At 34.2% G+C, this 17449-nt stretch overlaps 2 protein-coding genes across 2 annotated transcripts; both read right to left on the reverse strand.

Annotated features, from left to right (window-relative positions):
• Positions 1 to 1032: 1032 nt before the first annotated feature.
• LOC110095731 lies at positions 1033 to 3790 on the reverse strand. Its single transcript, XM_020821384.2, has 3 exons — positions 2624 to 3790; positions 2416 to 2546; positions 1033 to 1320 (listed from the first exon to the last, which is right to left on the reverse strand). Exons 1-3 carry the CDS (start codon positions 2802 to 2804, stop codon positions 1279 to 1281), a joined length of 354 nt encoding a protein of 117 aa, XP_020677043.1. The 5' UTR covers positions 2805 to 3790; the 3' UTR covers positions 1033 to 1278.
• A 2174-nt stretch (positions 3791 to 5964) lies between these two features.
• LOC114580390 lies at positions 5965 to 16716 on the reverse strand. The gene is made up of 5 exons (XM_028697814.1): positions 16478 to 16716; positions 7921 to 7970; positions 6568 to 6694; positions 6452 to 6469; positions 5965 to 6087 (listed from the first exon to the last, which is right to left on the reverse strand). The coding sequence occupies exons 1-5, from the start codon at positions 16655 to 16657 to the stop codon at positions 5965 to 5967; spliced, it is 498 nt and encodes a 165-aa protein (XP_028553647.1). The 5' UTR covers positions 16658 to 16716.
• Positions 16717 to 17449: the final 733 nt, after the last annotated feature.

Genomic DNA, 17449 nt, shown 5'->3' on the forward strand with positions numbered 1-17449 from the left:
ATGGCGTTGTTTTGCTCCAATCGAACGCCATTTTTTTGCTTCTGTGCGAAGGTAACGATCCTTCTCATTTGAGTCTTTGATGCGTTTTTCCGGTTGAGAGAGCAAAATAGCGTTCGGCTGGACTGTTCACCCGCAGGCAAATGGCGACGTTTTGATGTTCGGCTGGAGCGACCGAACGACGCCAAACGCTCGTTTGGCATTAGGTTGGAGATGGTTTGAACGATGTATAGTCAAGACCCTGCATTCTTTATCAATGGCATGGCATGGTGGACGCATATCTGTGCTTAGACGATCCATTAAGGTCTCTTCAGTAACCCGAAACTCAACTTTTCCTGTTCTATCCTTGACATCAATAAAGCCATCTTTCTTTATTCTTTTCCGGTTGAGAGAGCAAAATACATCATTATGCATAGATGCATAAAAAAAGCACCACATTTCCGCCTTTACTATACCCACTAATAGCACAAATTTTGAAGTTTATTAAATATCATGATACAAATTTTTTTCTGTTATTATGTCCCTATATTTATGTTCATATTTGGATAATAAATTACTTGCTCCTAAAATAAAACAATCCTAAAAATTATAATAAAGAGAAAAATTGCACATAATTGGCTCACTTATTTGCCTGTCATGTGAGCTGAAATATTACCTATTATATTGACTAAAGCTGGTTTAAAAACATTCAAAAAAAGGGTCTCAAGCAAAGCCTAAGACTTCGATTAGGACAATTTTATTATTGTTTTGCTTTTCAAATCGTAATCACGACTTCAATTTATCCAATGCTTAAGTTTTTATACTAGAAATATATTTTATATAGTAGCTTTCAAAAAAATAATTTTTTTCACAACAATTTTATCAACATCTTTCTAAAAAATTACATCCCTCCCAAATAAATCCTAAGGCTTCATTTGGGACAGCTTTTTTATTACTTCTTAAAGAAGCTTTCTAGTACAAATTATTTAAATTTGGTAATAGAAAGCTGTTTTAAGAATTAGTAAAAAACTGTTCCAAACGAAATGGGCCTGACTTTTTTTTGCTACTTTAAAACAGTTTTATAAAATTTTTATACTAAAAAATTATTAAAAAAAAAAGCAAAAACGCCGTAATCTCAACCGTCCTTCACACGTGTAACAATTTCAAGCTTCAAATACTTTCTCTAAAAATTAAGAAAAAATATAAAGCAGAGAAAATAATAGGAAACGCTTAGATTCCGAGCTCAGCAATGCTTTGCAGAGTTGGCTTCCACTGGCTTTGTCCGCACACGCTGCTGTTAGTTCATCCTCCATTACAAGTAATGCTGGGCCCCACACGATGCACCTACAAAAGCAATTCTCATCATCAGCCGTTCATCCGAGATCAAACGGCAGGCCATTCATGTTCTAGTGGAAGGTAAATCAGTTCGGTATAACGTGGAATATTGAGAGAAGTAAATGTTCAAAATAATTTCATTTTTATTTAAATCATTCATTTATCAAATTGAATATAAAATAATTTATCTTTTTATATAACACACTTAAATTACAAAATTTATATGAATTTAAATATATTATATTTAGATAAATTAATATTAATGATATTTTTGATGTAATATTATAAACTAATATATTATATGAATTGTTATTAAAAATTTATGTTCTAAATATTTAAAATTCCAAGATATACAATCATACGTATGCAATTTCACCTATAAAATACATTTAAATATATTATACAAATTATATAACATATACATATTTGTTATGTAAATATATATATTTATTAGTATAAATATATATAACAATAAATAAGCATTAACATAATTTATATATTTATACACATATTTTTTTCAAGATAATATATATACATCTCATAATAAAATATTTGAATAATCAATAATAATTTTGATCATTATCTCTTTATATATATAAATCAAATATCTTCAGATAAATTTCTTGTTTGATTCATTAAAATAAATAAATTTGTAAGAAAAAGATGAATTTAAACTAGTTTTTAGTCTATCACAATAGAATATTAAAAATAAAAATAAAATTGGGCACCCACACATGGATTAGATTATTATTATTATAATTAAATTAAATTATATATGAATCAACATAAAATATTTTATAAATTTAGAGTATCAAATAATTAACTTGACTATTAATTAATAATATCACAATTTGAAAAAAAAATTTATAATTAGCAATTCAAATAATTATGCCATATAAGTTAGGTTATTAAAACATTAAGGCAATTAAGTTATAATTCTAAAAAATACTATGACGTTAATTATTACCGCATTTACAACTTAGGACAAAAACTTATTATTATTTATAAATATTTTAAAAATCTTATCTCATTCCTTTAAAGGAAAAAAAAGGCAAGAATTTTCATAGCACTATTCTCCACTTTGTGAGAGACGACGAGCTTTACCATTTCCGGCGAACTATTACCCACTTCGTCGGCGCCACCCTCCCTCGTCTTTCGCTCCTCCCTCTCCTTCCGCCTCTGAATAATCCGGCTCAGCCTCACCCTCTTCTTCGAACCGAACTCCCTCAACACCTCTGCAAAAAAACCGGCTACCACCATCGATTCAATCCAAAACGTGAAAAAGGAACAAACTTTGAAGAAATATTCAAACCTTCGAAGCTGACGAGGCGGTAATCTTGACCAATATGGAGGCTATCGTCTGCTCCGCCGCCGCCGGAGCAAGTGACGGCGGCGACGTAGTAGCCGGGATTGGTGGACATAACGTGGCTATTCATCACCATCGTCGAAAAAGAACCAATCTCTTTTCTTGCCTTTTGATGCAGAGACCTCATAGTATAGTTTGGAGGAAAAGAAGAAGAGAATTATTGAAGGAGGTGCGTCAGAGGATGAAGTAAAAGTACGTATAATAATTATTCAACGTAGTTTGCAATAGTGCTATAGCATTTGACTCATCAAATGTGGAAATAACACAAAGCAAAAACACAAAAACTGAAAGAAAAAATGACTACAGAGCCATCTGCTACTTCTAAACAAAAACTATATGTTCTTCACATTTGTAGTTTGATATTGGCCATATAAAATATTTTTCTTAGAAGTAGCAGGTGGCTCCGGAGTAATTTTTTTTTGCAATTTTTGTAGATTTGCCTGTGTTTTTTTTCCCCATTTTGTGAGCGTAGAAGGCCTAGCTTCTTCGCCTTCAATTCCTTCCCATTGAAGCCATTCGCCTTCCCTTCGTTCGCCAGATTTCTCTGCTTCCATCCTCCGCCTGCGCCATTTTTTTGCCCTTGAGAATGGGAGATCCAAAGATCCGCCACTGTGCGGTGAATCTCCTCTGCACGATCTTCTCGGGCAATCTGAAACCCCCTTCGCTCCTTCTCTTTTCTCTTACCCGCGATCTCCTCCATTGAGTCGAACTCGCTCGCTGGATTCCGAGATCTCGCGGATTGTGGCTCGCTGGATAAGTATATATATTAAAAGCCTTCATACTCAATGAAAGACAACAGTAATCTGTCAATATTCATAGAGAAGCCTGATGAGCCTGAGGGTGAGAAAATACAAGATTACCCTTAAGCTGATCTATTTGAACGATGAGGATTTACAGCCGTAAAGAGTAACATAAAGGCAAGTGGAGCAGAGTAGTTTTAAACTTTAATTATGAAGATAAGTAACTAGCTGTAGAAGCAGACTTTTGCAGGGATGCACTGTTACATACATTCAATGAAATTAGCTCTGAAGACAAATGAGCTAATTTTATCTTTTCAAGTACATGACTTTTACACAGCTCATTTTGGCCTGTTGGTTGAGAGCTTATGCTATCAACAAAGAGGTATTGGGTTCGAATCTTTGTGTATACGTTGAAGGACTTCTCTGCTCTCTTTAGCTTGCTCTCCTCTCGCCCATTAATTATCATCATGATCCTCATCACGTCGAAGAAGGCACGGCTGTATTGCTGTGGAAAGTGGGTTGGCCGGGCGGCTTCATTTCAGCAAGCTGAAATAAAAATAAGATCCGCTCAACTATTTTTAGTTTAGAGAAAAAGAAGAATAAAATTATTTAAGGAGGTGGGTCAGCGGATGAAATAAAAATTTGTAAAATATACAAGTTTGCTAATGGCCGAAAGCTCAACTAAACTTTTTCGTGGTATGATCATTCTGCTTTCAACTCCTTACGTGGAGTGATCAACTTGTTCGTGGAGTGATCATTCCACAAACAAGTTTAGTTGAGCTTTCGGCCATCATCCGTTGACGCAACTCCTTAAATAATTTTCTTCTTTTTTTTCTCCAAACTAAAAATAGTTGAGCGGATCTTCATTTTTCTTTCAGCTTGCTGAAATGAAGCCGCTGCTAGGATCGGAGCTGGGGTTGGGGCTGTACGAGCGTTTGAGCGCAGCGTAGAGTTGGTGGCTTATATGAATATCAAAATTAAATAAAAAGAGCTTATATGGACTTCTAGATAATTATTATTTTAATAATATTATTATCATTATATTTAAATAGAATTAAACCGGTTAATTATATTTAAAAAAACTAATTGTTTCAGTTTAATAATATAAAATTTTGTAATTTAAATATTAAAATTCAGTTTATATATTATGAATTTAAGTTAGAATTTAAATGCTTATTTAAAAATTTATTGTTAATTTAAGATTAAAAAAATGTTATATTTTAAAAGAATAGAAAACATTTTTGAATGACTTTAAACATTATATAAAACATTTTAGATTATGGGATAACTGTAAGAAAACCAACTGAAGGAAAAAAATGCAGTAGAAGAAGAAGACGAAGGTGATGGAAGAAGAATAAAAACAGAACAAAATTATAGAGAAGAAAAACCACACTTCTTGTCTTCCACTTCTTTCACGGGAGTGTAGAAGACGATGGAGGCATAGAGAACTACCGAACTCAAGAACATAAGCAGAAGAAGAAACAGAGAATAGAGAAAGTTAATCTATCTTATTCATGATACAGTATAGTCTATTTATAGATACAGTTAATACAATTTTCAGTTATGACTCAGGATAAGAATAAGCTTAACATATCACATATCATTTTAGTCTTTGATCTGTAGTCTTTTGTATAAGCTCTCATACTCCCCGGCAAGCCGACGGGTTAGGAACAGCCGTCAGTTTGAGAAATTCCACTAGTGTTTTGCAAATTACAAATGGCTGATTCGTCCCACAAATCGGGGTAATCAGGTTACAATTCGTTTCTTCAAGCAAGTTTACAAAGTTTTGCAAAATCTCAGCGTTTCCCGAAAATCCGGCAGAGTTCCGGCGTATTCAGGCGGCGGAAAGAGCTTCGGCGGTGATCGAGGAGGAGAGGATTCTCCTTTTCCCTTTTCTTCTCTTCTTCTCTTCTTCTCTCTCTCCACTTCAGTCCCCCTTGTGAAGAATGAGGGCTATATTTATATTTTTTTGGAGTGGCATAGCCCGTAAATAGGTGTGAGATCAAGAGCGAATTGAGAGTGGTTTGAATGGACGGCCAATATTGAATCTTTTGATCATGCACTATTTGTTGGACATTTGAAGGCCTTAATGATGTCGGAATTTGACCATCTTGGGCTCGTTGGATTTGTCTCGTCGAGTCGCTCGATTCAAGTATAAGCTCGTTAAAATCGGAGACCGTTTGTTAACTCAAATTGCGGTTTGAACGTTCCAACAGCGCTTCGGGTCCTTGATTCGGACCCATTTGGGCTTGGATTGGGTCGAATTTGGTTTCGTTGGGTTCGTATTTCCGAGACGCTCAATTTGACTATAAGCTCGCTGAAATCGTAGTTCGAATGCACTTGATTTTAATTTTTGAAGTTTCCGAATAGATTTTGCCTCGAGATTCGTGCTTGATCAAGATAATTATATGAGAATACATCAAGATTCTAACCACACCACATAATGATGAATTGAACACATAATATTACCTTAAAAACTAGCATTGGCCGAGTAGTTTGATCCATAATTTAGGTTATAAAGCAGCTCCCTTCGACCTTGACCGCCCATCATATAACCGAATTGATGAACAAGAGATTGTAACCGCTCATCACTATCGCGTCTAACTCACGAGAGCATCTTCTTCGGACCTTCTTAAGCATCTCCTTTGAGGGTGTGAATCCTGCATCAACCTGGCAGTGACAATGAATTATTACATGTGATGAAAATGGAATAAAATTAGTATTAAGATGGAGGAATTATTATGTGTGGTCATCGAACCATCCGGGGGCAAATCAGGATGCGCCACGTCACCATATACACAGCAAAAAAGTAACATGATGCATCCTGATTCGCCTTTGGACAGTATTCGGTGACCGCACGTAATAATTTCTCATTGAGATGAGTTGTACTTCAATCAGATTTATTTTGAGATGACTGTAATATGAATTTTTATTTATTCATCATGTATTGCACTCATCTCAAATAAATCTAATGGATATACTCTCCCTCTTTATCCAAAATTTATTTCCAACAGAAATGAATATTAGTGCAAACCTTACAAGCCTGTGATGTCTGTCACAAGAATAAAGTTGAAAATTGCATAAATTTGAAGAAATAATTATAATCTTTAGAGAAAAAACTTGTGAAAGAATATTGTATGAAAGATATACCTTTTTAACTTTTCCAAATGCGCACGTGAGAGCATTGTAGGAATGTATATCAAGTGTTAATCCAATCTTTTCAGCTATTGCCTCAAACGTCTCATTTGCCCGGTCAAGATCCATATGTTTGCACAACCTAATACAACACAGTTGAGAGCAGCAACTGACTTGTAAGGAGGATCTGAATTACTTAAGTTCTCCAATTGAACATAAACCTGTTATTTAATTAAGCAAGCAGCAGATAAATTATAGAAAGATCAGTATAACATGAAACAAAAAATAAATTGATTAAAGTTACAATACCTAATATTACTATACCAGGCAAAATAATACATGAAAAAGTGATCTCTTCAATCTTGTATGTTGCATCGATATAAAGGCTATGGGTGAGAGGATTCATTATTATGTGCGGATGCCGAACGCCGTCTGGAGACCAATCAGAATGTGCCACATCACCCCTTTGCTCGGTACCACGGCTCGGTGATGCTCAGTACCGCTCGGGACCGCCGCTCGATCTTGCTAACGTGGCGCATTCTGGTTGGTCTGCGAACGGCGTTCTGTATCCGGTCTCTGCACATAATAATTCTCGTGTGAGAGAGGCATATTCAATCAGGAAAAACTTAAAAAAGCCAGTGGTATAGTTCCAATAAGGCTCATAATTTGATTCGGAGACTGAAGATCGCACAAAGAGTAGAATGCTTTTTGATAGAATAGAATTGAATTATATTACGATGGACTGAATAAAGCTTGGATTCAGTTGGACTTGAATCAAATGGAGCTAACTCAAATATGATTGATGTGTTCATTCATGTATGAACATGTAGTAGAAGCATTTAATTATACTTGTATTAATGCACATATCATGAATGCAGCTTTACATGCATATCTGCATGAATGGATGGATGTATGTATGTATGTAACCAAAATATGTTTTAGGAGATAAAAACTTGATCTAAATAGCGCATGAATTATCAGCTTCAATAGAAAAAAAAAAAAGACCTGGCTTGAATCAAAATTAGAGAGCTAGGCCAAATCAAGTTGAATAGAACCATCAGATTTGGAGTGCAAACGACAGAATGACTACAAGACCTGATTGTTTCCAAAACAAACCTTTATGATGCGCAGAGTAATATGAAAGTAAATTTAAGACAAAAAAAATTCATGACAACGAAGAAAAATGTCATAATATTCGCATTTTTAAAACAAATAAAAAGAAAAATAAAATAAAACACATAAAAGCATAACTAGACTAGCAAAAGGACCAAAGCACACAGTAGTACAACTTAATTTATACATTTTGCAAGAGATATGAGCTGACAAGCATGAAAAAAGAATCGAACTACAAACAGACCAAAATCATACCGAGTCCAAAGTTGAGAATCCATTCTTGCAGCAAGCAGTAACCAACGGGCCTAAAGAAGTAAAAGGAGAAAACAACTCATTATCAACATCCTCAGAGTTCCCATAAGCTATTTCAAGCTCATTAAGGGTTTGTTTGATTGCGTAATTCCTTTTGCATAAGCCGGTACAGAAGCAGTTATTAGTAAACGAAGTTTTTCCAAAAAATCTTTAAGCAAACTATTATTTGTTTGGTTACATTTTTTTTTTTGTTGAGTACGCAAACGTAAAATCTGATTAAAATACATATTTGCCATCGAATAATCAGTAAATATTTTAGAGACGACCCAGATCTTCATCGTATCTTCAATGATGATCAACTTCCGATGGCTCCAATACCGCGACGGCACGCTGCACCATAATCGGAATCACTTCGTTTGATTCCAAGGTGACCGGTAAGGAGAAGACGCAATCCCATATTCACTCTCTCAAACCTACGGACCACCGCAGATGCCGGTGAGAAACAGTGCTTATGCTTTGCGCAGCACTTGCCGAAAGCATGCAGTGCTTTTCCAACAACAATGACTTTCTTACATGAATACTGTATCATCTTAAAACATTTTCAGATTCACCATTTTTGTTTGCCTTGATTCTGTACGAATTCCGTTTCTCTTCGTTGCGGCGGCGAAGGCTGAGAAGACGGCCTTGCTCCAGCGGAGCTATGGTAGCTCGACATGTGATTCCAGCAAGTGAGAGTGACTTGATGATTCTATTGATTGCTGGAGAACTGTGCTAATTTGTTAACATGTATTGTGAGAGAGCTTGGGATTCCAGCAAGCCGTTATATGTTGCCTCTGCCATGAACACCTCTATGTTGAGCAATTCCTTTACCAGGCACCATCTAAAAACCATTGGTGAGCTTGGTGCGTCTCTTCTTCCTCCCATCACAAAAAAGCTTGTTTACGGCGATTATGGCAATGGTGCGATTTCCGAACCTTCTGTGATCTATAAAACAGTAAGGTTCTCTTTCAATGTACATCTGCAGGCTATACCTTTTAAAATAATTTTTTTCTTTAAATACACTGTTTACAATTTCTATTATACTTATTTTAAATATGATAATATTAGGAACACCATTAAAAAATGTATATACCAAAAAAATAAGGTAATCGCAGCACAAATTTTGAGCTATCGTGGTGATTTTAACCGCCACAATTTTCATTGCAGCGGTTCTAAAACCGCTACAAATACGTTATATTTACTCTGCGCTACAACGATATTCCGCAGCGGTTTCAGCAACTATTATAAATCTTAATATTTTGAATTAACCATGTAAATGAATGTGAACATAAATGAAGAGAAGCATATAAGATTATAATTCAATAAAAGAAAAGGATAATGATAAAAATAAAAATCTACATTTAGATAGACTATGATGCATATATTTGAATGTTAAACAATTACAAATATATAGATAGTAAGCTAAGTGTGGAAATATAAGAACATTAAGATGAGAATAATAAGCTTCCAAGCTTATTATGGTGGTGGCGTCATCCCCCCTTCTTAGCATACCTTTTTTTTTTTTAATAAAAACTCAAAAGGGCCTCCGCATTAATCAAGAATATGATACAAGTACATAAAAGACAAAGAGCTTGCTAATCCTCCCAAGAGCAATAATAAAGAAGGTAAGAGGAATGAACCAAAAACCAGACTACAAAATAAAGAGTAAATCAAAATACAACATTAGAAGATGAAAAGATCCTAAGATTCGGGCTCATGAAAGAAGCCTCGCACACCCGCCCCCAAGCCAAGCAAGGGCCTCCACTTGAGGCTGCAAAACATGATCCAAAACAAGCCGCAAAAGCCCACAAAAGTCTCCCAAATCATAAGATTAATGGCCACCAAGGTTATCAGCAAGCAAGCAAGGGACCAAGTGGTGGCACTTGATATATTTCATATTAAAAACAACAAATAGTATCGATTATGTGGTATTAAATAAAAAAACTAAAAAAATAAATAGTACAAAATCACCATCATCATTGATTAGGATGTATTAAATAAAAAGCTAAAAAATATACAGTATAAACTACAATCAACCTAGGAAAAGAACAACAACAAAAGCTATGTACCAAAAAGAAGTAATTAAATGAATTGAAAATAAAAAATCTTCATACAAGTGACATGACATGATTATATTGAATTCTAAAACCTATATTGCTTGCAGTCAGAATTGAATGCGGAAGGTATTAACCAAAAATACCGTAATCAAGTAAGTTAAAATGAGAAGAGATACCTTCACAAGAAGACATTTTAAGTCTTCAAGGGAGATGGAGAGAGAGCGATGAAGAAGGAGATCTTCAAGGGAGACCAAGAGAGTTAGCAATGGTGAAGATGAAGAACTTCAAGACAAAGCAATGAATCGAAAATAAAAAAATCTTCATATGAGTGCACATATGAATAATTGCTAAATTGATTTTAAAATGCAAAAGAGCTATAATTTTAACAATGAAGTTCATTAAAAAAAAATCAATCAAATATGATGAATATACAAAATTCTAAAAGCCATCTTGCATGTAGTTAGACCTAATAAATATATATTTCCTCTTGAACCGCTTTGTAGCAAAAATCAAGAAATTAAATACTAAGGTAAGCTTTAATTAATATGCTCCATATCTCCATTGCTGATGTAAGTCAACATCAAAAGGGTGGCCAGTGGCCACCATCTCATCGAATAGTTGGAGGGAAGGAAAAATTGGAGTATTACAAGTGTTAGGTTTTAATTGTCCTACCAAGGGTGAAGACCTGCAAGCAAAGAGTTAGCAGTAACCGATTGGAGAAGAGAAGCAGAGGAGCTCAAGAATGAGATTTCATTTCATCTTATTTCAGCTGTGCTACAGTGTGATTTATATAGAGAAGAACTGAGAGCAGAATATTCTTTCCATTAGGCACAGTACCGGGAGATCGGGACAGCTGTGGTGGCCTGCTGCCGGTCAGGGAAGGTGGAGCTGCCGCGGTCAGATGTCAGGCTTAGGCTTCGTTTGGGATGGCTTTTTTATTGCTTTCTAAAATGGAGTTTTAGTACAAAAATAAAAAATTTTGTAATAAAACTCCGTTTTAGAGAGCAGTAAAAAAGTCGTCCCAAACGAAGCCTTAGTGGCCACATGGTTGTGGTTGCTTACACCAAGGCTAAGGTATTTAAACAACAATAACAAGAACGATAGTTTATTTTGACAATCTTAAAAGACTTACATTCTTCAGGAGCAATAAAATGTTCTTCTATTATTGACTTACATTCTTCATGAGCAATAAAATTTCAATGGATAGATCAAAATAAATATTTCACTTGTGCACACAGCCATTTATACGATATTTGTGAGAAATAATTTAATGAAGAAGAGAAGATATGACAACCATTACAAAGGTAAATTTCATATATGAATTAACATAAATTGCCTCTCATTAAAAATCTTGAACATTAGAAACCGGGTAATATTTGCCATAGGATAGGAACATAAAAGAACCACGAATCTTCACTTAATAATGTGAACAAGGAATCTCATAAATTTAATTGAGGATAATTGTAACATAATATTTTGCAATCATTGAAATTTTAAATCAACAATTTTAGATAAAAATGAAAAGATAAGATCCTATATTAGGATAAATAGCACAAATTCTACCAGCATTAAAAAAAGAAAAAGATTACAACAAAACAAAAATTTGTATAATTCACTAAGTTCTATACCAACAATGAATGAAAACCTAGCCCAAAGTTAAAAACCCGGAGTGGGGCTTACGCTTTAATATCCAAACTTTCGATTACAAAGTCCTTAGAAGATCAAACACAGGATGTTTCAGAAAATTATCACTATAAGCACCAAAATTGCAAGCCAGTCCGCACAGGCATTACCTTCACGATAAATATGGGAGATAGTAACATTAAGCAAGGAGAGAGCCATTCTAATTTTTTTGATAGTGTAAAAGTCCTGAGGGAAACAAACATCATTATTAGAAATAATATGAATAACAAGAGTAGAATCAACCTCAATGTTAACATTCTGTAAACCCATCCTCAAACAAACTTGTAAGCCTTGATACAAACCCATCAGCTCAGAAGTTAAAACAGAACAAGAAGGCAGAGGACCAGAGAAAGCCGCAATGGGATTACCTTGAGAATTTCTGATAATACCACTCATCCCAGCTTTAGTAGCATTAACAGAGCTGTTAGTATTCAGTTTGCCATAAGGATCATAGGGTTTAGCCCACCTCACAATAAGATCCCTATTAATTCTAATGCCCTCATTATGAACCCCAAAGTGATCAGCCAAAAAATGGCTGTTAGTAAAGTTCTTAATAGAAATGTGTTAGACCGGTCCACTGGACCGGTCCAGCCGGTCCGCACGGGACCGGCTCAGACGCGAAATGTCGCGTGACCTCACTTTGGATATAATATGATTAGCATTCATCTTAATACCCAAATGCTTAGACTCATTTCTACTATTCCAGAGATACTAAATGATCACAACAGGAAGTAAATTATGAATATGACCTTTGCCATCAGAAAACCAAATTTTGAGAGTACTAGCCAACTCTAAATTAGCATTAAACAAACCAATACCAGGCAAATTAAAGAAATGAGACCAAACTTTACTAGCAATAGACCCATTCAAGAAAACATGTTGTAAGCTTTCAATGTTGAAACAAGATTGACATTTAAAAACAATAATAAAACCTTTTTTCCAAAGAATATTATCAATAGAAACAAAACCTTTAAGGAACCTCCAAGCAAGCAGGGAATAGGATAAAGGAATTGTATTATGCCAAAGAGATTTAAAGATCGCAGAGCATCACCTTTAATTCTAGTCTCCTCCCAAATTGTTTTTAAAATAAAATCATCAGAGGGAGACAACTTGAACATAATTTTATCCTTGACTTGCAAATGTAAAGGGATTTGAATAATTTTCTCAATGATATCATAAGGAACCACCTCCTGTAGCTTAGGAATAATACAACCCCCATTGTAAATGAATTCACTAACTCTAGTATTAACAATAGAATGAGTGTTAAGGTAAGTATCAATAGATTCAGTACCCAACCAATTGTCTTGCCAAAAAGCAACCTCCCCAATACCAATACCCCATTGGATGTACTTCTCAACTTCCCATTTAATCTTACACATTCTTCTCTAAACCCGGGAATCCGAACTTTTATAATGGCAGGCCATAGGATTAAGATTCTTACAATATTTCACATTCATGAATTTAGCCCATAAACTGTTATTAGATCTAAATGAAAACCAGAGTTTGTGAGAAAAAACATAAGCAGTGTCAAAAATAGACTTACAACCAAGCGACCCTTCATTATAAACATCACAAACTTTTCTCCAAGAGGCCCAATTGATACAAGCTTTATTATTAGTGCCCCCCCAGAAAAATTTGTTAATCATCTTCTCCATCCTCATACAGACATTAGCAGGAGGTTGCAAAGTGTGAAACAAAAAAATCGGAATAGAGTTTAAAACACTTTTTATCAAGGTTAATCTACCACCAAAAGAAAGAAAATTAGAAGACCAATTTAGAAACATTTTTTGGAAAGTAGTAAAAATATTATCAAATAGAAAAACCTTTTTTCTATCTTTAAAGAGAGGAGTACCAAGGTACTTAATAGGAAGAGAAGACTGGTTAAAACCACACTCTTGTAATGCCATTGACTCTAGTGTTATTCACAGAAGAACCAGTAATAAAGTTGCTCTTCTCCCTATTTATAGAGAGACCACTAATAAGCTGAAAAGATGATAAAAAACTAGCAAGACATTTAACATTTTTAATCAAAGCATTAGAAAAAATAATAAAGTCGTCAGTAAAGCTAAGGTGAGTAATAGGAGGACCACCAATAGTACGAAAATTAAGCATAGGGTGCCTCCTATAGAGATTCTCAATCACTCTAGAAAGATATTCCATAGCTAAAATAAAAAGAGAAGGGAGGGGATAAAGGATCCCCTTGTCTAAACCCATGCTTAGAAGGGAAAAATCCGTGATTATTCCCATTGATAATAAGAGAGAAAAAGCAGTTCTCAATACTATTCTTGATAAGCATCAGAAAATACTCGTTAAACCCCATTGTAAAGGAAATCCCACTTCAAATTAATTATATTAATGTAAATTCAAACTCAAAACCAGAAAATGTATAAAATTTGCATTAAAAATAGCAATCAATAGTATTGATTAAGAAGTATTAGGAAAAAAAACTAAACAAAATAAGTTTCATAAAACCACACCCAACCTAGATCGCATTAAAAAAAACTAAAAAAAATAAAAGATTGCATAATTAATAAAATATCTGATCCTTTTATGGCGGAAAGAAAGAAGAAGAAGACGAAGACGATGAAAGAACAAGGAGAAGGTAAAAAATCCGGGATGGTCTTAGCTGAGGCTTTTCCTCTCCAGTTTACCCACTGATGCTAAAATATAACAAGCATACAGATTAACTTTTAATGAAAGTTGAAAAAAAAAAAACTTTCACAATTCATCATTTACCTTTCATGTATTTGGTTTGCAAGAGCACAAGGCGAATCAATTGCGGGTGGTTGGCCGGGGTGAGGAATTGCAGAGGGGTTGAAATGGCTGGTCATGCAGGTAGGTGCTGGTGGGAGAGACCAATGATAGTGGAGCGTACAAGGGTAGAACGACGTGCAAACTAAAACAGGGTCACGACTTCGATTGAGATGCTTGAGGCTATGAAACAAATCGAGGCGAAGAGGCTTCTTTAGAGGAGAATAGTCAGAGAATCGCAAGGAGAAAAAGATCGTTACCTTTACGGCGAGCTCCCTTCGTGACTTCCGATCAAAGATTGCTCCGAGCTCATGTCATGACTTCCGATTCACAGGAGAAGGAGAATACACATTAAAAATGTTGCAATAGAAGAAGAGAATAAGAAATGGTAGACAAATAGGCGAGTAAGAAAAAGAGGGAGGGAGAAGGCGAACCGGAAACATAGGAAAAATGGGGAATACTATCATTAATATACATGAATTTGTAAATATTCATGTTTACAAAGAACCTCATTAATATAATTATAATAATTAAAATGGAAGGGTGAGATTTGATTTGAATAATTAAAATTAATTAAAATGAATGGCCAAGATTTAATGTGGAAGGAAATTCAAGGTTTGGCTTAGGAAAAAGAAATCAAATTCCAATAATTTAACAATTGGAATTGGAATAATAGAAAATCTAAACTATCAATACTCTTTTTTTTAATTTAATAATATGTTAATACAAGAGTGATTATATATAAGTAATAGAGTAAAGTATTATATGAATATGTTACAAAAGTTTGAGTGCTTAATATGAGGATATTTTACAATAATAATGATTATAAAATTCTACCATAAATATTAGACATATTCTAATATTGATATGATAATAAATAATTAAAATTAATTCTAATATAAAAGAGGTACATGCTCTTAATTTTTCTGTGTTGAGAAATGTTCTCATGGTTTCTAGAGGGAGGGTCTTGATTGGTTTCATTAGAGGTGCAAACGGGTCGAGTTTATCTCGAGTCATGCATAACTTAAGCTTGGCTCGTCGTAATGGCTGTGAGCTCGCGGGCAGCTCATGAGGCGTAAGGTCGGTTCCAATCCCGCTTTCGCGTCCAACAAAATACTTTCTTCTTTCAATCAGGCAATTTAAGAATAGCCAAAATTTGAAATTTTACTGAAAAAACTATGGTCAACATTAAATTTCAGCAATATATTAAGTCCACGTTTCAAAAAAAAACAAGACGTATAATGAAGCAAAGAACAACTTTCTTGTGATGAAAAGATCAAATATTTTCCTACCACATGATTTGAACATAAATACAACGAAATTAGATATTATACGATGGGAATGCAAAGTAGAATGTAGCAACATGCAACATAAATATGAGAGTTGGGAACATGTTGAATTAAAAAGAAACTTCAATTGATGAATACCAAAGTCAATGCCAATTATAAACAAATGTCGATGTTATTTAGGTACAATTAAAGCTTCAGAAAACAAGAGATAAAAAGGTAAAACGCTTCCTTAGAACTGCAATATAACTTGTCACAATCTTGATTCAAAATAGGCATTCAAAGATCAGGTACAGGCATTTAGGTCGTCAAAAATAAATATGGCAATCAAAGAATATAACATTAGACCAAAGATAACGACCATTTTTAAGTATCTGGTATGAATATAACATTTGATCATAGATGGCAGGACAATTTTTAAATATTTGATATCAAGTCATTCATTTAAGATAATATATGAAAAATCTCTATATAAAGTTTCTTAAAGATATATCATATATAAAATAGTCCTCAATTAGCATAGGAAAATAGTGATCTTAGAAACATAAAACCTCTCAACCATAGAGTTTCAAAAAAAAAGAAAAAAAAAATAGAAAAGGAACAATAGAAAAGTATACATATTTAATTTTTAGAAACCGAGCAAACAATGCTATGCACAGAAAATAACCAGTTGGATTCATTTGCTATCACAGTATATAATAAGAAAATAGGATCAAAAATAAATGAAGGATATATCAGCCATACCTTAAACTGCTTAGTCACATCCCTTATTAATGATCCAGAAACTTCGATCCAAGCCTTTGAGAACAATGAACAAGCCGACAACACAAAAACTATGTAAAAAAGAATATTGAGTGGATTTGCAGCCTTATCTGCCAGCCAAACTATACCACAATTCCAACAAAAGGACCACATAAATAACATGAAAAATAAGGCTTAACAGCAAAAAAAGTGTTGCATTTTGTATGATCAACAACAAGATGAATACATGATAGCAAGACATGAAATACTATAATACCTTGGACCTTGCAGTTGTTCAGCAGAAATAATATCTTAAAAAGTCAAAGAAACTTTTGAGGAAAAGCGCACGTTGAAGCATCGAAAACATGATTTTGATAATACTAACAATAGTTAGTCGTGATAGTAGTAATAGTATATATATATATGAAATATCGTATGACACCACTCTCTCGCTCATTATTTATTCAGCCAATAACGTCTCAGCTGCCGAAGTATCACCATACCCGTTGGCCTAATATCAAGAATAGATAAGGCAGTGGGCAAAGCCCAATTGGTGAATTGGTTTCTTGACAATAAAAAGTATATAACTTTCAGATAAATGCATCAAGAAGCTAGTGAAATGGAAGAATCTAGCTTCCGGTTCCAATACACATCAAGCGTGCTTCCCTGAACACAACAAGATAGCCTAAGAAAATAATAACTCAAATTAAATCCAACATTTTAATGTGCCAAACGAAATCATCTCTACTACTAACCATTATTAATCAAATCAACAAAACTAAATTCAACCAAAACACATTTCAATAAGAAAAAGCACAACAATAAAAAATGGAAGCTACAATCAACTTGTCTGTTACCTTGTAGGCATCGAAATGATCCCTCTTGATCATATTCCCCATATTTGCGAACATGGAGATGGTGAGGAAAGTGCCGAAAATCTGTCTCAGATCCACAACAGCTTAATCTGTAAGCAAA

This window comes from Dendrobium catenatum, unplaced genomic scaffold (assembly GCF_001605985.2).
Source record: "Dendrobium catenatum unplaced genomic scaffold, ASM160598v2 fragScaff_scaffold_116, whole genome shotgun sequence".
Classification (NCBI taxonomy): Eukaryota; Viridiplantae; Streptophyta; class Magnoliopsida; order Asparagales; family Orchidaceae; genus Dendrobium; species Dendrobium catenatum.